Raw genomic sequence first — 22603 nt, 5'->3', positions numbered from 1 at the left:
AATATAACCAGTATTCGTAGCAAAGAATTATTTCTCCTGATATAGATTTTCACTACCAACATGTAGAAGCTTTAGGCCACTGAATGTGTATCAATTCAATATAACAGAGGAATTGTAAAAAGAATGTTTCGGACACCAACGGAAGTGTTTCACAAGCTTACGTTTTGTACCATCATGTTATAATTTCTATTATGAGAATTTAAAGCGCGACTTTATCGTAAAACAACTGAGAGAATGGAAATAATATTAGCAACAACAAATAGACATTCAATGCAGACATGGTGATCCGCACATCCATGATTTTATTTTGCTTTTCATTACAGAATAGTTTGGATTTCCTATGGCAGATATTGTTTTACGAAGAATCATAACCCCCTTTGAAGAATCATAACATCATTAACCGAATCATAACGCCTACTAAACTGCAATATTTCCGTCGTAAACAACGCTCTCACACGTTTTTCTTGGTATAAATTGAAACGTTTGTGTATCATTAATCGACTGACGCCGACTATTCGCCGCAAGAAAACGTATGTGTTCGAAAACAATAACAGAAAGCTGTATGGGTGGCACAGAAACGCTGAAATGTCATCATGTGTACAACTAAAGTTGACAGGAAGCAAATAGTTGGTCGCTGCACGGAAAATCTAGTATGTAAGTAATCATTGTTCAATCATGCATCGATTAGCATTCGCTGATTTTTCATTTATAGTAGTATTAGAAAGAAAACGTAAGAATTCCTTACCTATGTCACTGTTTTTACGTGAAAACCATCATAACCGGAAATCACAACAGAAGCATTTCCATGCATAACCGAAAGGTTATAATTCCGGAGACTACCGGGCGTGATGCAAGTAAAACTTTACTTGAAGAATGTAATTGATTACAGCTGATTACAATATTCATTTAGATTACCCCAGGTATATGTCGAAATTTCGAGTTTAATAGTTACGCGTAATTTCGAATTAGTAACTTGAAAAAAATTGAGTTAGTATCTCTTGAAGCGCTAAGTGACAGTACCGTCTTTGTCATATTTTAGTAAAACAATGATTGCACATTTATCATAAAGGATTCATCATTTTACCATTTTGTGTAGGTATTGTATTCAGATATAATAGTATTATGTTGCGGCCGAATATATTCATTATTTTATGTCGCAAAAATAAAATGCCGGCGGTCGCCTTCATCAGCATAAATTAACAAGCGTGTTTAACATGTATGCTTGATTTATTTCGCAGTATGTCACGCTAAATGCTTTTAACATTGAAGATACAAACATACATATGGCCGCAAACTAATTGACATTGTGACATTAAGCAATTTTGCTTAACCCGTTAAAGGATATGAACACTTAAGCGAGCACCGGATATATTGATCTGTTGAAAAATACATGCATTAATTTAGAGATCGTTTTATATAAAAAAAAGGAAGATAATTGATTAAAATAACGTTACGGAAATTTGTTGTGGTTTTAAATGATACTGGAAAACATAAAACTAAGTGTTGACGATATTTCATTTTGAATTACATAAATATTATCTAGGATTTTCTTGTAAGACAGAAAAGATTTTTCAGCTATCGATGGAATGGACGTCATATATAATTGGCACCGCTGCTGTGCTAGGAACTGTGGTATATTTGAGGAAAAAGAAAGGGAAGGACACTAATAGGTAGGATGTTTTGTAATACCGGTGCTGTCATTTTTATAGCAAAATCTATTTCACGTAGTCACAGCCGAGGAAAAAAGGACCAGAGAGAGACACATATACAATCGCACAAGCCCGCACGTGCGCATGCACGCATGCAGAGAGAGAGAGAGAGAGAGAGAGAGAGAGAGAGGTTGCAAAACGTTCTTATTTACATTATATATGTAACTATGAACATTAACATGAAAAATACTTAAAACTTCGAGGACTTTGAACACATTTCGCAAGCAGTTACATGCCATTTTCTGCTCACTGCAAGCAAGCAAAGCATGCGTTTCTATTTACTAAAACAGAAATTACAAAAATAGATATTAAAACTTGATCTAAACGCAGAAATAAGTTAAAAGTAAAGCTACGTTTCAAATTATGCCTCGGGCAGGAGATGAATTTCATGCATGAATGAATGATTAAAGCCCAATAAAACGGTAAGTTTTTGATAGAAATATAGATATATAAATTGGAGTCTACTATCCATAAAGTAATTGGTAAAATTTTAATGTGAATTTCCCATTAATAAACCATAAACTTAATGCTGATACGATGGAAGGCATTATCGTAAATGTGTTATATATTTTTTCACTACGATTTGGACGATACGTACATGTCTAACACAGAATTTTTGTTTGATGTTTGAGTCTTGAGATGAAATTTATTTTGTTGAATAAATTAAATAAGTTACACATAAAATCAGCATCTTTCTTTTCAAATCGAGTCCATAAGTTTCCGTTACCGTATCTAACACGTCCGTCTTTCTTGCGGGTATATCACATGCCGTCCTTTTTTATTAATCAGGGTCAACCCCGCATGTTCCCCAGATCACTTTTACAGGTTAAAAATTTGACTTACTTGTATTAATCATACCCATCAGCTTGGCTTATCAGCCACTCGTATAAGTTTATAAATTTCAGATTACTGTTAAACCAGACCAAGGTAATAGGTCAAATTATGTATAATCTACGGACTCGTAGGCAGATTTAGCGAGAATATAGGAGCAGTAGGCTGAATAGTGAGAACATCTGACATTGTGTCAGTGTTGAGAACATTTCAGATAAAGTGAATACATGTAGTGAAAACAGTGCGAAAGAGTGAATAGTGAGAACAATGAGGTTGCATGGACGGTGAGAACATTTACATAGAGTGAACAGTGGGAACAATGAGATTGCATGGACAATGAGAACCTGGACAATGAGAACATTTACATAGAGTGAACAATGAGAACAATGAGATTGCATGGACGGTGAGAACATTTACATAGAGTGAACAGTGGGAACAATGAGATTGCATGGACAATGAGAACATTTACATAGAGTGAACAGTGAGAACAATGAGATTGCATGGACGGTGAGAACATTTACATAGAGTGAACAGTGGGAACAATGAGATTGCATGGACGGTGAGAACATTTACATAGAGTGAACAGTGAGAACAATGAGATTGCATGGACAATGAGAACATTTACATAGAGTGAACAGTGAGAACAATGAGATTGCATGGACAATGAGAACATTTACATAGAGTGAACAGTGAAAACAATAAAACAGAGTGAAAGCTGAGAGAACAGTCAAATTATGAATCGTGAGATAGACTGAATAGTGACAACACTAAGATAGAGTGAACAGTGACAACAGTAGAGTGTTGTAATTTAGTAGTCTTATTAAAGCTGATTTATTAATTGATTCTACTGATGAGAAACTTTGGCCTCTGCTACTAGAGATGTCATTCACCAGTTACCCTCATAAATTGCTTGGGACTGGAGTGTGTTTCATTTTGTATCATTTTATCAGGGTATGTTGTCATCATGTACCATCGTAAACATGTCTGGTTTGTTAGAGTTAGAGGTGGCTCCATATTTGGGATGGTACCATCAGTCAACGGTTATCCTCATAAATATTAGGGGTAATCTTTGTCTTTCATCACTGTGATACACTCCAAATATGGGAGGGTACCTGCTTTTGTATATAAACCTAGGTCAGAACTAGGGAGGGAATTCTTTACTTTTGGCTCGGACTTTGAAAATGACAGATCATAGAAATAAGAAATGAAATATTTTACAGTTATAATAATAAGTGACTTTAGACCAGAGGAATGAGAGAATTATAATTATGACGACTTTATTTCCATCTTAGACAAAATCTCATAATAAACTAACATTGAAAACTGGATTTGAAGTGTATTTTATCAATAGAGTATAAACCCCCACACCCGAACTTACGTTTTTCAACACTGGTGGCAGCGGCGGAAATGGACTTATACACGTGCTTATAAGAAATTTGGACATATATTTCTATTCAAATATTTGTGGTGACAATTAAGTGATAATCATGGGACCTAAAAAGCAACACGAAAAAGATTCGGTCACAACTGAAGATGATGATAGTCATGAACAATTGTTAGCTGAAGTTGAACTTTTGAGACAAAAACTTAAATCGGCAGAAGTTGATAACTTGACCTTAAGTGAGAGACTACGCAAGAATGAACAGGAAAGTACTTTACAAAGAGATGAATTAGTACGCAGTTACCAACAACGAATCAATGACATTTCTATGGAAAAAGACAATCAGATAAGAAATTTAGTCAATGAAAGGGACACAGCTTCGAATGAAAACAGCAATACATCAAGGCAGCAAAATCAACAGAGAGGCCGTGATAAATACGAGGTTCCTCTACCAAGGCAAATTATCTTTGATGGCAAATCATCCTGGGAGAGTTTCATTCACCCATTTGAAGCTATGGTTGATGCGTGCAAGTGGGACAATAGTGAACGTTTGTTCCGCCTTAAGAACAGTTTACGCGGTGATGCTGCGGAATACGCTTTCAAGCAGCTGGGAGCTGACGAATTGTCAAGTTATGTGAAGATAAAATCATCTATGGCGATGCGATTTCAGGAAAAGCGCTCCACTTCCTCCTATCTGGCTGAGTTAGAAAACCGGAAATACAATAGGAAAAAGAATCGTTGGCTGAATATGTGGCAGAGGTTAAGAGGTTGGTAATAAAAGGTTACCCACAGCAAACAACGAGACGAGGGAAACGATAAACCTTCGGCACTTTCTTAAGGACTTCAGGATTCTCAGGCGGCTTTGTTCATTGGGATGCAGGACCCAAAAACTATCGATCAGGCAAGAGAATTGCTCGACAACTATTCCAGCATCAGAGATGACGTGAGAGGGGCGAGAATTAGGAACATTGACACGGGCAGGGAACCTTATGTAACAGAAGCAAGACTGCAAGAATTTGGTAGGGATCTGAATCCAACATAGGCAAAAGATTGATCATCTCGCGAACCAGCTGAATGTTAAAAGTAGTAGATCAGCCTCGGATCGTAAAGTAAATCAGCGCCCAAGAAAAGATGTGCAGTGTTTTAGATGCCAGCAGTTTGGTCACTATGCGGACGAGTGTAAGGCAAACCTTCAGGAAGGTAACAAGTCGGAAAACTAGCTTCGACCAAGCCTAACGGCCCAGACTTGGTCAATAACAGTGAAGGTTGAATTTAAGACTATTAAGTGTAGGAGTGCTAATACCGATGGTGTTTCCATTATATTGCCTGTAAATATTTTTCAAACTGTGCGCGCGAACTTAGTCATAGATACTGGTGCCTGTACTACAATTTTTTCTACTGCATTATATCATAGAATACCAGAGGATGTGCGACCTGATTTGGGTGTAAAGTTGACCCTTCAATACGTCTTGAAGTTGCGGATGATGGTTTATTAGCCATAGATGGACAATGTGAATTTTCATTTAGTGCATCGGGTCAAACTTTTAATTACACTGTATTAATTGCACCTATTCATGAAGATGGACTAATTGGATTAGACTTCTTGTATGAAAATGATTACCAACTTAGTGCTAAAAAGGGATTAAAATTGAATGGGAAAATGTGTAGAACTCTAGTTGAAAAAGTTCCCTTGAGGGCAGTCAGAGTGACCACAAGGTCAAGAGTAACAATTCCAGCGAATTCAGAAACAATAATACCTGGGGAAGCTATAAATTTCGGTGCAATTAATTCATCATTGGGCATCATTTACCCTACAGAGAATAAACAACCGGCTAACAGTGTTTTGATGGGAAGTGTGCTCATTGCTCCAAAGAGAATTCAGGGTGATTCAATTCCCATTAGACTAGTTAACACCTCTAATCGAAAAGTGAAATTATCGAAGGGGTCATTATTGGGATATTTACATGAAACTACACAGGAGGATTTATTGAGAGAAAATGTTGATTTAAATGACTGTGAAATGTCGGACAATAATATCAAAACAAGTGAAAATGACTTAAAACATGACATGACTACATGGAGTAGTGGGTTAAAGGACCTGTACCATAGATCCTCAGAAAATATCAATGAGTCACAAAAAGAAGCATTGAAGTGTCTATTGGAGAAACATAAAAATGCTTTTTCCAGTTCCTCCACAGATTTAGGGCGTACTTCATTAGTGCGACATACAATTGAGGTGGCAGAAAATATTCGACCTGTAAAAATACCACCTAGACGGGTGCCAAAAGCTTTCGAAGGCCAAGAAGAAAAAATTATTCAATAACAACTTGAAATGGGAATAATTGAAGAAAGTCCATGGTCTGCACCTTTATGCTTTGTAAGGAAAAAGGACCCGCAGGCAGGAGTGCGTGTCGTTGTGGATTATAGGGGTTTAAATGATTTAAGTAAAAAATGTGCCTATCCATTGCCAAGAATTGACAGTTGTTTAGAAAGTTTGGGAGGAAATAATTATTACAGCTCATTAGATCTTTTGTCAGGATTTTACCAAATAGAATTAGACGAGAGAGATCGTGAAAAGACTGCATTTGGCACCAGCAGGGGCGGTCTGTATCAATACGTTACTATGCCACAGGGCCTTACAGGGGCTCCACATACATTTCAGCGGTGTATGGAATTAGTGTTTAAGAACTTACAATGGCGGACAATGATTATTTACATGGATGATATTTGTACTTTTGCTGAAACTTTTGATCAGGCATTGTTTAGGTTAGATGAAATTTTAACCAGATTGGAGAAAAATAACTTGAAATTAAAACCAAGCAAGTGCAATCTACTCCAAAGGCGCATAAATATATTAGGTCACACAATTGACAGTTCTGGAATACGTCCTTCAGAAGAGAAAGTTAAAGCTGTGAAAGAATGGCCTGTGCCGCGGAATTTAACCGAACTCAGAAGTTTTTTAGGTTTTTGTAGTTATTACAGACGTTTTATCAAGGGATTTAGTGCTAGGGCGTCACCACTTAATCGCTTAACAGAGGCCGGTCGAGCGTTTATCTGGGGACCAGAACAGGATAGTGCTTTTATGGACTTAAAAACTGCATTGACAGGCGAAGAAGTGTTAGCATATCCGAAAGAGGAAGGCTTATTCATAGTGGATACTGATAGTAGCAATTTCTCGTGCGGGGGTTGCTTGTCGCAAATGCAATGGTCAGATACAGCTCAGGATTATGTTGAAAAACCAATTATGTTTGCGAGTAAATCATTTGACAAAACACAGCGACGTTATTGTGCTACAAGAAGGGAGCTGTTGGGTGTAGTGACATTTATAACCCAGTTTAGACACTTTCTGTTAGGCAGAGAATTTTTATTAAGGACTGACTGTTCCAGTTTAAGGTGGTTAATGTCGTTTAAGTCACCTACTGATCAAATGGCGCGTTGGCTAGAGGTTTTGTCACAGTATAACTTTAAAATCGAACATCGAAGTGGGAAAAAGCATATCAATGCTGATAGCCTGTCCAGAATTCCATGTGAACCAGAGGAGTGTCAGTGCTATGATGGGAATACAATACTTGAAAGTTTACCGTGTAAGGGGTGTCAGACTTGTTTGAAGAAACACGATTCCTGGTCAGATTTTGCACAATTCAATGACGTTGTTCCATTATTCGATAAAAACTTGAATATTGGGAATCAGAATAGGCCAGTCATATTACGAGTGAAGGCTCAAAATAGTGGATTTTGGAGCAGTATTTTTGTGCTTATGCAGCTGCAAATCATGAAGTTGATAGGTTGTTTCAATACACTTTTCCATGTGATTAAAACAGACTGGGAAGTACTTCCGAAATCGTGTACAACGACTTCGATTCCATAATAGTCTGGATTTAAATGGTGTACAAAGTGGAAATAGCTTCAGCTTTGGTGACAATAACGAGGAGGTGTTGAACAAGGACGTAAATTCTATACTGGATGAACATGTTGCATTATCCGAGGATGCAGCGCAAACATCTAACTTAGGTTGTCTCAAACAGTTTAACACAGTTAATTGTTCACCTGTCAAAATGGCCAAATTACAGAGAGCTGACCCAGATTTAGGAATTGTGATACAGTGGCTTGAAGAAAACAGAAGACCCCTGAGAGATAAGGTAGCTGGGAATTCACTAAGTGTGCGGAATTATTGGCTAAATTATGACTTGTTAACTCTGATTGATGGAGTGTTATTTAAAAAGTTCATTGTCAGTGCAAAGAATCATCGGCTTTTGTTGATAGTGCCTAGAGTACTTTATAAGGAACTTTTAATATCTTGTCATGATTCAATTACTGGAGCACATTTAGGAATTTCAAAGACATATTCAAAACTACATCTCAAATATCACTGGTATAAAATGAAGGAATACGTCCAGTTGCATATCAAAAGTTGTGAAAAGTGTGCATTCCGAAAAAGGCCGAAAAACATACCGAGAGTACCATTAACGGAGTACACAGTTGGCCGTCCTATGGATCGTATACAAACTGACATAATGGGGCCACTTAATGAGACAGAATCCGGAAATCGGTACATTATAGTGCATCATGACAGATTGAAACCATTTCATAGAAATAAAATGACCCATTGGCAATCAAACATGGTTAAGTCTGAGGAAAATAATCATAAAGCAAAAATGAAAGGGTACCAGCAAACTTCCAAATCCTGCCTGGACAGTACCAGTCAACAAGTGAGGAGAAGTTCAAGGAACAGGACCCAATACAGACCATACCAACATGGTACACAATAGTTATAAATATTAGAAGTGTTAATTGTTTTGGATTAAGTTCATATTCCTTCTGGATTTAAAGTGTTAACTAATATTCATCCTGGATTATAAGTGTGTAATTATTCATTTCATTATTCTTTGTATGGATTTAATTAGTGGCTGCATTGGTAATAATAATCCCATTCAGCCTAAGTGTATTCAAATGGATTTATTATTCTTTGTATGGATTTAATTAGTGGCTGCATTGGTAATAATAATCCCATTCAGCCTTGGTGTATTCAAATGGATTTATTAGTGGGTTTCATTTTCAGATATGAAAATTTGTGCCATTTATTAAAATCATTTGTTGTATAATTAGATGTTCTTGGCACACAGGACTTAAAACTTTGGTAGAGACGACTACCATAGCCATATAAATTAGACATTGTGCCTATTCCTTTTTTTTTCAAATAAATGTAAATAAATTAAAGGCACCAGGACTTACATTAGTAAATGGTAAAGACGACTACCATATCAATGAAATTAATCAAAATTGTGCCTATTTCTATCATCATACTGTGTTAATGTTAAAATAAATAAAGGCACCAGGACTTAGTGTGAGAGAAATAAACATTGTGTGAAAGTGCTTACAAATATATATATTCACCTTATTAGATGAACTGAATTCAACACTGGATTTTATTTTACATGTGTTTTACTAGGACAGTTGGTGATTTTTTTTTACACTTAATGTTTCATACATACATTAGTATAATAGTCATTTTACATGTATACTACTTTGAGAAGTATTTAGTCACATAGTTATTCCGAACTATAATCATGAGTTTTATTAAAACATAGAGTATAGCATGTTTGCTACTATTCATGACACTTAATCATTTATATTGAGGAGCAATTTCAATGATATAATAGTTTAGTTTATTCTTATGTAGTATTTGAGAGTAAGAGTCTGGCTCAGTAGTCACTTATATTTTAATGTTAAAACTTAATTGGGGACAATTAAGAAGCTAAGGGTGGGGGAGTGTTGTAATTTAGTAGTCTTATTAAAGCTGATTTATTAATTGATTCTACTGATGAGAAACTTTGGCCTCTGCTACTAGAGATGTCATTCACCAGTTACCCTCATAAATTGCTTGGGACTGGAGTGTGTTTAATTTTGTATCATTTTATCAGGGTATGTTGTCATCATGTACCATCGTAAACATGTCTGGTTTGTTAGAGTTAGAGGTGGCTCCATATTTGGGATGGTACCATCAGTCAACGGTTATCCTCATAAATATTAGGGGTAATCTTTGTCTTTCATCACTATGATACACTCCAAATATGGGAGGGTACCTGCTTTTGTATATAAACCTAGGTCAGAACTAGGGAGGGAATTCTTTACCTTTGGCTCGGACTTTGAAAATGACAGATCATAGAAATAAGAAATGAAATATTTTACAGTTATAATAATAAGTGACTTTAGACCAGAGGAATGAGAGAATTATAATTATGACGACTTTATTTCCATCTTAGACAAAATCTCATAATAAACTAACATTGAAAACTGGATTTGAAGTGTATTTTATCAATAGAGTATAAACCCCCACACCCGAACTTACGTTTTTCAACAAGAGGAATCAAAATGAAAAAAAAGTGAGATAGATTGAATATTGAGAATAATGAGATTGTACGGGCAATGAGAACAGTTAGGTAGAGTGAACAGTGAGAACAATGGGATTCAATGAGAAAGAATGAATAGTAAGATAGAGTGAATAGTTAGATGAATAGTCAGAACAATAGGATAGAATAAATAGTGAAAACAAAGAGATAGAGTGAATGATCAAGAAAAGAAAGGTAATGTAATGAAGAAGAAAAGAACAATAGAAAGGTTCGACTAACCACGAATCGGAAGTAATGCAATATGTCATCAAAACAATTCCCTGTAATATGTTCTTTTTTTTTCTTCAAGTAGAAGGACGGAAATAACACTCCTGAAGATAGATAACCTATGTATGTTGTATGAAATACTACTGTTTCACAGTATACTGTTTCACAGTATGGTAATTCTCTCAAATAAACTGGAATTTATTAACTGGCGAGTTTGTAGCTGGAGGTTCAGAATTCTGTAATGTAAACGATAATTTGCGCAGTGTTATGTTGAATTAAGGTAAATTATAGGGAAACAACATTAGCAAATACGCAAAGAATGTCAGATTAAATTGTAAACATTGCGGAAATACCAGTGTAGGCCTACAACAAAAAGGACTGAACATTACTCGTATGTGTTTTTATTTGTTCGTGATATGGCTTTTTTCAAGAAGAAGTAAGTGATTATGTTATATTTGTTATGTACTTTTACCGTCCGTTAATTCTGTTAGGGTATTATAACTTTGTTGACATTTTAATTGTTACATTTTAATTTAGTTTAAATACGGGGTATAATTTTCGAAGACATTTCGTTTCTTGGGAATATTTTTTTGCACGTTCCTCTACCTGTTTTATTTCCAGTATGATAGCAGAGAATTGTAAAAAACCATAAACGCAGCATGTTGAGCATTTTTATTATTAAAAAACTGTGTACCTGGAAGTACATGTACATAAAACATCATCCCGCGAATTAACACTTAGTAGATGAAATGCGTCATATATATTTGTATTCAACAAAAATGATATATTTAAATGTGGTTTATCAGATGTTGGTAAAGTATTTGTTTGTTCGAAAGTTTAACAAATGATCATTTACACTTCATTGTGCTCACTGAGTGCTTTGTACATGTTAGTTTTTCGCTAGAATTGTTTTTAAATTTTGATTTTCATCTGGTTGCCTAACCAGGATAGAGCTATTTAAGCATATGTACAAATTTGTTAAACATACTTAAGTAATTTTGAATAAGGAATGATATGAACATATTAAATATTGTATCATACTTGTACACAAATATATTCTTAACTGCAATTAATTAGATATAAAAGTTTGTTAAATTATTATTACCTCCCTTACCTATCTTGAAACAGGCCGTTTGGTTCAGAATGTTGAAATATCCCAATATCTGTTAAACTAAAAATCATATTGAAATCAAAAGAAACAGACCGCTTTTTTACTAGATGGGAATAATTAAAAATTTCATAAAAAATAATAAAGCATATAATTTTAATGGGATCTAAACTTATGCAATTATAAATGAACCTCTAACAGAATATATTAAAACATGAAAAAATATCATAAAACTTACTTTAATGTGATTGACCACCATTAAGATAAATGCATATCAATGCACAAATGCCGGTGTTGGTGACTGCGCGCACATGTATGTTTGAGACATGGGTTGTGCAGTGTGAGAAGGATGGGGGTTTTCAAAGTAAAGTTAAATTGCAGAGAGCATACATAATTGACAACTTAAATTCAATTATTAGAATTCTCTTGTTTTACAGATATTACAAAAATGCAGAATGTATACTTATCCCTTTTTATTTTTGTACATTACAGAGAATGTGGGAAAGATTATCCCAAAGACACGGTGATTCTGCACCAGTTTCCACGGGGACCATTTGCTCCCAGTATGTCGGGATTCTGTGTTAAACTTGAAACATTTCTAAGAATGGCTAAAATACCATACCAGGTAAATCACGGCTTCCCAGCCAAAACAAGTTTAATAGTTCTATGAGATTTACTGATTTCTTTTACATTGCATACATGTGTATTTCGTTTTCTGGTTTATTTTGTCTTTTTTTGAGTGAATACTGACAAAGATTTCTGCATAGTCATCAATAAAATTACATGTATATTATGATCCCATTGTATGAAAAATTGAACTTTTCAAATTGTTTACGAGAAGACCAATACAGTGTAACATTTGTTTACAGATGTAAGAACAATTTACAATGTATGTATTTTATTCTTGTTTAATAGGTGGTATGTGTATGACTCATTCTGCGTTGTAAATTAATTAATGTCTTTTTAGCTTATCCTAACTTTGTTTACGGTGAGCTATTAGAATAGGTGGATGATTTGACGTCCATCGTCCACCGTCCCCCGCCCACTGTTACATCTGTTCTTAAAACATGATCTGCTCTGAAACCACTTGTCAGAATGACCTCTCACAAATTTGTTTAAATAGTTTGGCTCGAGTCCCTTGATAGGCTACCAGAGTTTAAACAAAAAATCTTTAGTCGGCTCATTTTAGATCAATCAATAAAACACGTAGTTCCGTATGAACCTCAGTGATAAGGAACTGTACTACAGAGCAAACGACTTAATTTATCGATAAAACTGAGCTTAAATATCAGCTACGTACATCAATGAACACGTTGTAAAAATTAAATATATGTTCTTCTAGATGCGTACCGGCACTTTATATGTCGTGCTCAAACTGACCAACCAAGTACCTGGATTTAAATATTGCATAATTGACACTGTCAAGTAATATTCAACCATGTGTATTATTTAATTGGCATAACAGATGGTTGTAAAGAAACTATTTTTAGTTGTGGAATTATTTTTCAGTATATAAGAAACCTCACTTTCAAAAATATATTTATTATTATCATTATTCATTTCATTTTGAATATGAAGAAAGTATTATTCCGACGAACACGGTAGTGCCGTCAGGAAAACTAAATTAAATTAATGACGGTTTCATCAATAGGAAAGTGTAAATGCTCTACACACCGACGATATCAGCTTTGAGTTAGAAACAGTTGTGTTGATATTGATGGGCTGTTTGCTTACAATATAAAAGTAGGAATTTCAATTAAATCATTAAAACACAAAAGTATTTTATTGACCTTTTTCATGCGATATAATCCAATCAAAAGATGCCTTACGTTAGTTTCCAAATCTAAAAAAAAACAACTTGTCATTCAAACAACGTTTTTATTGGGGGTAAAAAACCTGTCGACTGTCGGGCAAAAGCAACCAATAAAGATATGTATAAAAACACTTTGAAAGTAATACTTTTTTCTCTTGAAGAATTCGGTGAATTATTACCAGTTTAGGACTGTAGCATCCTTGGATGGATGAACTTCTTGCAAACTGGTTCTGATGGTCCTGCTTGGCACGTTTCAAGGGCCGCTAGAGCTAAAAATTGAAATAGATACTTTTAAACGACTACTGCTCGAAAACCAGTTAACAGATCCTCTCCAAACTCTCGAATTTTATACAGCATCCTTGTATGGATTTGTGTCATGTCAGTAAATACATATGTATAAGGTGAGTGCCTTTAGGGGCATTATGTCTATACGACTTGTCTCCTTTATTTTGCTAGGATTGCAAAAAGCGGCAATGTCGCAATGCTGTCACTAAACTGCTAAATTATCCTTTTTTTTCATTGCTGGTACGACAACTATTTTTCAAAACCCGGACTTTTTATTTGAATATAGAATAGACATATAAAAATATCCTTTTTGTACTTCAGAATGTTCATGCTTATAAAACTGGTCCTAAGGGGAAATCACCCTGGATAGAATATAACGGTGTTGTGTTAGGAGATTCTCAGCTCATTATGTCCTATCTGAGCGAGCAGTTAGAGATAAATCTCAACATGTCATTGTCCAAAGAACAGAGAGCGACAGCAAGAGCGTTTCAGAAAATGGTGGACGAGTACATGTACTGGTAAGTCGTTCAATAAAACATTATGAAGTTGGGCTAAAACATTGCAAAGATAGCTACACGGTGATTAAGATGATAAAAATAGTACAAGCATACTGTATTACCTAAAACTCAATAGTATGGTACTTCGTCATGTTGGACTGTGTCTATAAAATTATATCAGTTGGAAACATACTTAAATATATTGCTTCCTCGCTGAACCGTTTCACGTGCAACAGCGATGCACAAAATTCTGTCGTCGAAAGTCTCGTATGCAGGGTTCAGTTGTGTTGTAAAGTTTTTCAAAGCACAGTTTGCTTTATCAACTGGACAAATGTTTTATCACCTGCACACATTAGCTTCCTTTAACATTGAGTCTCAGTTATTGGCCGTTTTTCAGAAAAAGTAGATAATGAAACAGTTCTTTGGGAATAGTTGAAATTTTGCTCCACTTAGTTTGGAAGACATTTTGAAGTGTTTAACAGAAGCCAATAAAGTCGGCACTCTACCTTAGGGTAAACATTTTTGACTGATACCATAACCCCCAAGATAAAACCGTTTATTGATATGTTCTACAATAACTGATTGCAAAAAAAGTGCATTCACGAACGTATGGTATTGTTATGTATGTTATTGACAACATGTTATCATGTATTTTCTTTAGATAACTCGTAACTACTATGCAAAAAATAATAAGGAGGACATTTCAAAAGCATTTTTACAAACGGAAACAATGATTTTAACGTTGCAAATGTTATAAGTATTGCTGAACAGAATGATATGTAATTAAAATGAGAGTAACTATCCACCAAAGGTCGGTGTTACTGGAGAGATGGGTGTACCACAGAGGGGAGACTTCGAAGACGTTGACGAAGTTGCCGTCTTTATTTGTCTGGGAGATCGGCAGAAGAACAAAAAATATGACGCATGCGCAGGGAATCGGGAGACACTCGCCGGAGGAAGTAGATCGCATTTTAGAAGATGATTTAACCGCTTTAGCTGATTTTCTTGGTATAGTTTTAAATATATCATGAACAATGTTTTATATTTAGCTCACCTGTCACAAAGTGACAAGGTGAGCTTTTGTGATCACGCAGCGTCCGTCGTCCGTCGTCCGTCCGTGCGTTCGTCCGTGCGTAAACTTTTGCTTGTGACCACTCTAGAGGTCACATTTTTCATGGGATCTTTATGAAAGTTGGTCAGAATGTTCATCTTGATGATATCTAGGTCAAGTTCGAAACTGGGTTACGTGCTGTCGAAAACTAGGTCAGTAGGTCTAAAAATAGAAAAACCTTGTGACCTCTCTAGAGGCCATATATTTCAGGAGATCTTCATGAAAATTGGTCAGAATGTTTACCTTGATGATATCTAGGTTAAGTTCGAAAGTGGGTTACGTGCCATCAAAAACTAGGTCAGTAGATCAAATAATAGAAAAACCTTGTGACCTCTCTAAAGGCCATATTTTTCATGGGATCTTTATGAAAGTTGGTCAGAATGTTCACCTTGATGATATCTAGGTCAAGTTCGAAACTGGATTACGTGCGGTCAAAAACTAGGTCAGTACGTCTAAAAATAGAAAAACCTTGTGACCTCTCTAGAGGCCATATATTTCACAAGATCTTCATGAAAATTGGTCAGAATGTTCATCTTGATGATATCTAGGTCAGGTTTGAAACTGGGTCACGTGCCATCAAAAACTAGGTCAGTAGATCAAATAATAGAAAAACCTTGTGACCTCTCTAAAGGCCATATTTTTCATGGGATCTGTATGAAACTTGGTCTGAATGTTCATCTTAATGATATCTAGGTCAAGTTCGAAACTGGGTCACATGCGGTCAAAAACTAGGTCAGTAGGTCTAAAAATAGAAAAACCTTGTGACCTCTCTAGAGGCCATACTTGTGAATGGATCTTCATAAAAATTGTTCAGAATGTTCATCTTAATGATATCTAGGTCAAGTTCGAAAGTGGGTCACGTGTCGTCAAAAAGTAGGTCAGTAGGTCAAATAATGAAAAAACCTTTTGACCTCTCTAGAGGTCATATTTTTCATGGGATCTGTATGAAAGTTGGTCTGAATGTTTATCTTGATGATATATAGGTCAGGTTTGAAACTGGGTCAGCTGCGATCAAAACCTAGGTCAGTAGGTCTTAAAATCGAAAAACCTTGTGACCTCTCTAGAGGCCATACCCTTGAATGGATCTTCATGAAAATTGGTCAGAATGTTCACCTTGGTGATATCTAGGTCAAGTTTGAAACTGGGTCACGTGCCATCAAAAACTAGGTCAGTAGGTCAAATAATAAAAAAACCTTGTGACCTCTCTAGAGGCCATACTTTTCATGGGATCTGCATGAAAGTTGGTCTGAGTGTTCATCTTGATGATATTTAGGTCAATAGGTCAAGTTTGAAACTGGGTCAACTGCGGTCAAAAACTAGGTCATTCGGTCTAAAATTTGAAAAATCTTTTGACCTCTCTAGAGGCCATATTTTTCAATGGATCTTCATGAAATTTGGTCAGAATTTTTATCTTGATGATATCTAGGTCAAGCTCAAAACTGGGTCACATGAGCTCAAAAACTAGGTCACTTTGTCAAATAATAGAAAAAACGACGTCATACTCAAAACTGGGTCATGCGGGAACAGGTGAGCGATTCAGGACCATCATGGTCCTCTTGTTCTATTATATAATTATGTCTTACATTTTGATCAATGTTGAAAAATAAAGAACGGAGTAAATTAATATATTTGCTGTGCATGTCTTCCATTTTGATATACATGTACTAACAAGAGCTGTAAACTTTTTTGTGGCACAAGGGTTGTTGCTGCACTTGCTGACCTCAGATTTCTAGTTGGCACGTACACCTCCAGTAAATGGAACCATTTACTTAATTCTGTTGAGGCAATACGACTAACCAAAATTAGAATTCACTGCTATTTATGTTAACATCGTAGCAAATGAAGAGGTTTGTGGCGTATTATAAAAGTATAGTAGTCGCAATTTGACCGCGATGGTTGACCTTAGGCTATTTATTCATATCGATTATTTCATTGTAGAAATCAAGGGTGCTTAGAGTAGCCGTGTATATTATATGGAATTAGTTTGTATACAGTGCAGTATCAAAGTATATTTATTTACATTTTATCAGTTAAAACTTTCCAATACACTAATTTATATTTACGCAAATTTGTATTTCCTTTTTCTCGTGCAGCTCGTGTTTTACGTACACTCCTTTTCAATAATAGGTTTTGCCTTATCATGTATTATAATGCAAAGGTCAACCATCGGGGTCAAGTTGCGTCCACTATAAACGCAATGGTAAACAAGATTTACTCAATTCCGTCATTACAGTCACCGAACAACTATTAACAGACAAGATTTTTCGGTTTAACTCAAGCAGACTGAGCCTGTATCTTGCGAATCAGTCAGCTTTTTCTTCGCTAGTTGATTGCTGCTATTTAGTAGTATATACACACACATTTTTTTATAATATTGATAATGTTATTAATATTATAACGATGGTGTTACAGGAGAGAAGAAGTTTATGTTTGGTGACGAACCTACGGAGGTTGACTGCGCTGTGTTTGGACAAGTATCGCAAGTTAAATACCATGTACCCGAGACTGTGAAAGCCAGGAAATATTTAGAAGGTATTTTAGCTGCCTTTACTGAGATGTATCGTGTCCTTTCAGAAAATTTGATGTATAAGGAATGGTATTTAATCATCTTTATTTAATTAATATGAAAAAGATAAAAACTCTAATCTTTACATGTGAAACGCTTATCCGTGTACAACATTTATTTATTGTATCAGGTTTTTAGAATATCTTTTTACTTTTAATGGCCAAGGCCATGATATCATGTGTCGTAATTCCTTCGTTATTTGTTTACTATTTTCTATATAAAATGTACTGAAATGGGGTAAACTCTTTCGTACTCTCAACTAATATAAAATGATCATTTTGAGGAAAAGAAGTAAAGAAGTTTCAATATCCTAGATAATGTTAATGTTCACTTATTTCGAAGAACAAAAAATCCAGAGCGACTTTGTTGTTCCAGCGTCTGTGTAAACATGCGTTATATCAAATAAAAGAATCGGTCTGTACCTCTACGCATGGCTGGGTAAAATAGCGAGTCATGACTAGCCATCTTGGCTATGTCTTTGATGAATGCGAATACTAGCGAAATGTATCATATTATACCAGTCAGTTTGATGTAAAACAAACGTAATTTAGGTTTGTGTATTTATATATAAAGAAACTGGACAGGTACACAAGTACAAATGTATTCCGTTTTCTTTTCATTTCACATTTTTATGCAGGTTATTGCGATATAAGTTTCGTTTGATGCTTTGAAGTTTCATTTATTGAATTGCCGTATGCGTAGGTGTATCTATTTAATACGTCAACAGTATTAAGTAAGGTATAAAATGTTGAAAATGTATGATGCATAAATAAACTTAACACCTTTAACACCGAATATATATAATATTCGTTTCTTACCTGTGGTTTATTAACATATATAAGACTAAAATTACAACTGTGGGCTTCCTTCCAAATAAATATTCATTCTCACTTCACGATCTACCGCCTCGGTAGCTTAGTGGTAGAGCGTCCGCTTCGAGTGCGGTAGGTCGTGGGTTCGATCCCCGGCCGCGTCATACCAAAGACGTAAAAATGGTACTAGTAGCTTCCTCGCTTGGCGCTCAGCATTAAGAGGACTGGTCAGCCCGGTGTCAGTATAATGTGACTGGGTGGGGTATCATGCCACGTGTCTACGGCGTGATATTCCAGTGAGGCAGCACTTTAAGTTGGGCATTGTGTTCACTGCTACAAGTAGACACCGTCGTTTATATGACTGAAAAATTGTTGAAAAAGACGTTAAACCCGAACACACACACACACACACACACTTTACGATCTGATATGCTTATTTATTGCGAAAATCCTTTAGAAACATAGAACGCACCCAAGACAAAAACTCAGCAAATTCGGTTTAATTAGGACTGTCCACGAAAGAGGATGGATTAGCCACTCCCCTCACAAGCTTAAGCGGAATTCAAAGTTACACATTTAAAGGGTTCCAATAACTCCAAAGGACCGAATGAGCATACAATAACATTAATTCTAAATAGCAACAAAGCGAAATAATAGCAATATCAAATCCAAATGCCGGTTTTGCGATTCAACTGGCTTACTTGCCTGCTAGCGCCTGATAAACTGTCCGCATGGGCCTCTTAAAAATTTAGGCATCCTTCACAAACATATTCGTTTTATCTACACATATTTTTTCACGTTTTGTACTTACACGTTCCTTGTTTTATTTTACAGAGGCGCTTCCAAACTTAAACGCATACATGGACAGAATGAAAGAAACGTTTTGGCCTGACTGGGAGGAATGTACAACCAAAGGATTCACTACAGAAGCAACAAAATGAGGCTTTTGATGATGTTATAATTTATTAGAATCACAAAACGACTTATTCAGGCAGTGTAATGCCTACTCCGTATTTAGTGTAAGAATGTACGTGAATATTTTGAGTGACACACGTGCTGTGCGTTTCTTACAGACTCTCTATTTGACAGAAGTGAATGTGAAAAAAATTACGATGGTAACAACTAAAACACGTGATTATTCGTACAAGCGTTTTAAACTATTTTGATAAACGTATACAACAAGCATAGCTACTTAAGAAAGAACAACAAGTATTTGACATTGACCTTTTGATAAAACATAAAATTAAACTTAAAACCTACTTGAAGCAAGTTAGAATCTTCAGACTATTTGCACAATAATTACGGTAACTATGGAGTTTCAAATAATACAAAATTTCAAATATTGAATAGCAAATACTAATCGTTAGGTGCAAAATGCGGAATAATGAATACCAAATGCTTATTTTTTATTGTTTATTAAACTTTATTTAAATAAAGAGCGCAAAATACTATAATTGTGTTACAAAATGGATGAATGTTATGGAAGATCCATACGCCATGCTAAATGCCAAGTACTTAATGACAAATGCTAAATAGTCAAATATTTAATGCGTATTATTCTTTATAGTTAAGGATCTGTACATCTGAACTTAATGAATGAAACTTCCAATTATTTGAATGTTCTACCAATCTGTTTACTCTTAACATTTTTTAAAGTGACAAAATGACTATTTAAAATAAAGTTTGCATTTAACTACTAAATATATATTTAGATTTCAGTTTAAATTAGCGTTTAGCAATAATCATTTTGCATATATAATGCGACATTTCGCTGATCAAACAATTAGCATTTATTATATTAATATTAACATTTGACTGTTATCTTTTACAATAAGCAATTAGCAATTAATTGACGTTTAGCATTTGACTTTTAGCATGGCATACCACTGGCCTTTCTTTCTTTCTTGTACTTTTTCTTGACATGTCTACTGTATGCCCTAATTAGTATGTTCGTATCGTATATATGGTCTTGTGATCGATAGATCATACTATTGTTTCGTACCAGACTGGCAGAATATTGGAACGGATATTTGCAAGATTAATAACGAAAATATTTGATAACTTTTCAGTTACAAGTTCATCTAGACAGGATTTAAGTCATAAAATTGTAATGACGTACTGCATCTACATTCCCTCAACACACATGCACCTGTTCAGGTATAAAACGGCAATTAATCCGTTGGCACAAATTTTAAGATATAATGAAAATCTCTGAACATATTCTATTTTAATAGATAAAACACAACCATTTCAGGGTCTTTTTTACACCATAAATTTCCCAGAATTCAGTTTTTTTACATGTATCTAAATTAAACCCGACAGCAATGTTCAGCAATGTTTTGCAAATCTGATGTATGTTTGTATTACAACAACAGATGGCAAGATATGTAACACCAATAGTCAAATGTAACAACCGATGGCAACATATGTAACACCGATAGTCAAATGTAACAACAGATGGCAACATATGTAACACCGATAGTCAAATGTAACAACAAGTGGTAACATATGTAACACCGATAGTCAAATGTAACATCAGATGTCAACATATGTTACACAGATAGTCAAATGTAACAACAGATGTCAACATATGTAACACATATAGTCAAATGTAACGACAGATGGAATCATATGCAACACAGATAGTCAAATGTAACAACAGATGTCAACATATGTAAGAACGTACTAAATGCGTTAGGGTTAGCATTTGACTGTTAGCACGGCGCACCATTGGCTTCTTTATTGTTTTTCTTCAGAACATATAAATGCACTATGTTCGCAATCATTGATGTTGTTAAAATATAACTATGAAAAGAGCTTCATTTAAAAACAGGCATCAAATCAAAACAGATAGTCAAATGTAACAACATATGTATCGGCGATAGCCAAATAAATCAACAGGTGGTAACATATGTAACATTGATAGTAAAATGTAACAGCAGGTGGTAACATATGTAAAACCGATAGACAAATACAGCAAGAGATAACAACATAATTATGTTACGCCGATAGTCAAATGTAACAACAGATTGCAACATATGTAACACCGATAGACGAATACAGCAAGTGATAACAACATTTATTTAACAAAAAATCAAGGCCTTCACGAGCGCGTAGCGCGAGTGAAAATGTGAAAATTTTCTCACTTCGAGGTGAGATATATTCCATATTCACGAAAAACAAACAAATTTTCTTTTTATTTTATGCCCAATTACGTTGAAAAATGCATTTTGCAACTGTTTTAATCTCAGCACGGGAAACAGACGCGCGTAATCAGACATGACGTCAGACGTGATGTGACGATATAAAGACGCATGCAACAAAGTTCCATTTTGTTTTATATTTTGCTGCATAACGGTATGAAATTCTCTTTAAGTAAAACAATTTGAATCGAGAAATATACTATAAAGAACAAAACGCGACTATAATTTTCATCCTGTTTTAAGCAAATAATTTAAAATTCATACACAATGTATAAGGGGGCGGAGCTCATATCTCTCACAGTGTGAAAATATAGATTTCATATTTTCACAGTGTGAGCGATGAGATATGAAAATATTTAACTGATAGAATACAGTGTTTCACTAGTTAGCATAAAATAAAAAGAAAATGTGTTTGTTTTTTTCGTGAATATGGAATATATCTCACCTCGAAGTGAGAAAATATTCACATTTTCACTCGCGCTACGCGCTCGTGATAATATTTGAAATTTTCTCACTTCTCAGTGACATATATTCCATATTCACTCAAAACAAACAAATATCCTCTATATATTACGCCGATAGTCAAATGTAATAACCGACGTCAACACCGATAGTAAAATGTAACAACAGATGGTAACATACGTAAACCGATAGACAAATACAGCAAGTG

General features: G+C 35.1%; 1 protein-coding gene across 2 annotated transcripts; it reads left to right on the top strand.

Moving 5' to 3' along the window:
- The first annotated feature begins 1292 nt into the window (after positions 1-1292).
- On the top strand, positions 1293-20184 carry LOC123549798 (failed axon connections homolog). 2 transcript variants are annotated; one of them, XM_045338209.2, is made up of 6 exons: positions 1293-1670; positions 12139-12271; positions 14066-14262; positions 15053-15249; positions 17765-17884; positions 19565-20184. In XM_045338209.2, exons 1-6 carry the CDS (start codon positions 1582-1584, stop codon positions 19669-19671), a joined length of 843 nt encoding a protein of 280 aa, XP_045194144.2. In that variant the 5' UTR covers positions 1293-1581; the 3' UTR covers positions 19672-20184. The 2 variants fall into 2 exon arrangements, with proteins under 2 accessions (XP_045194144.2, XP_053400984.1); XM_053545009.1 differs by lacking the exon at positions 1293-1670 and adding an exon at positions 10685-10974.
- Positions 20185-22603: the final 2419 nt, after the last annotated feature.

The sequence above is a fragment of the Mercenaria mercenaria genome, chromosome 6 (genome assembly GCF_021730395.1).
Source record: "Mercenaria mercenaria strain notata chromosome 6, MADL_Memer_1, whole genome shotgun sequence".
Lineage (NCBI taxonomy): Eukaryota > Metazoa > Mollusca > Bivalvia > Venerida > Veneridae > Mercenaria > Mercenaria mercenaria.
The sequence above is the reverse complement of the archived record's forward strand: the minus strand, read 5'-3'. Positions and strand labels throughout refer to the sequence as shown.

Bases quoted from the DNA above. Each gene is read 5' to 3' on its own strand.
- LOC123549798 (XM_045338209.2), top strand. From the start codon at position 1,582: ATGGAATGGACGTCATATATAATTGGCACCGCTGCTGTGCTAGGAACT. The intron at 15,250-17,764 runs GTATAGTTTTAA...ATGGTGTTACAG, and splicing joins CGCTTTAGCTGATTTTCTTG to GAGAGAAGAAGTTTATGTTT. The intron at 17,885-19,564 runs GTATTTTAGCTG...TTTATTTTACAG, and splicing joins AGCCAGGAAATATTTAGAAG to AGGCGCTTCCAAACTTAAAC.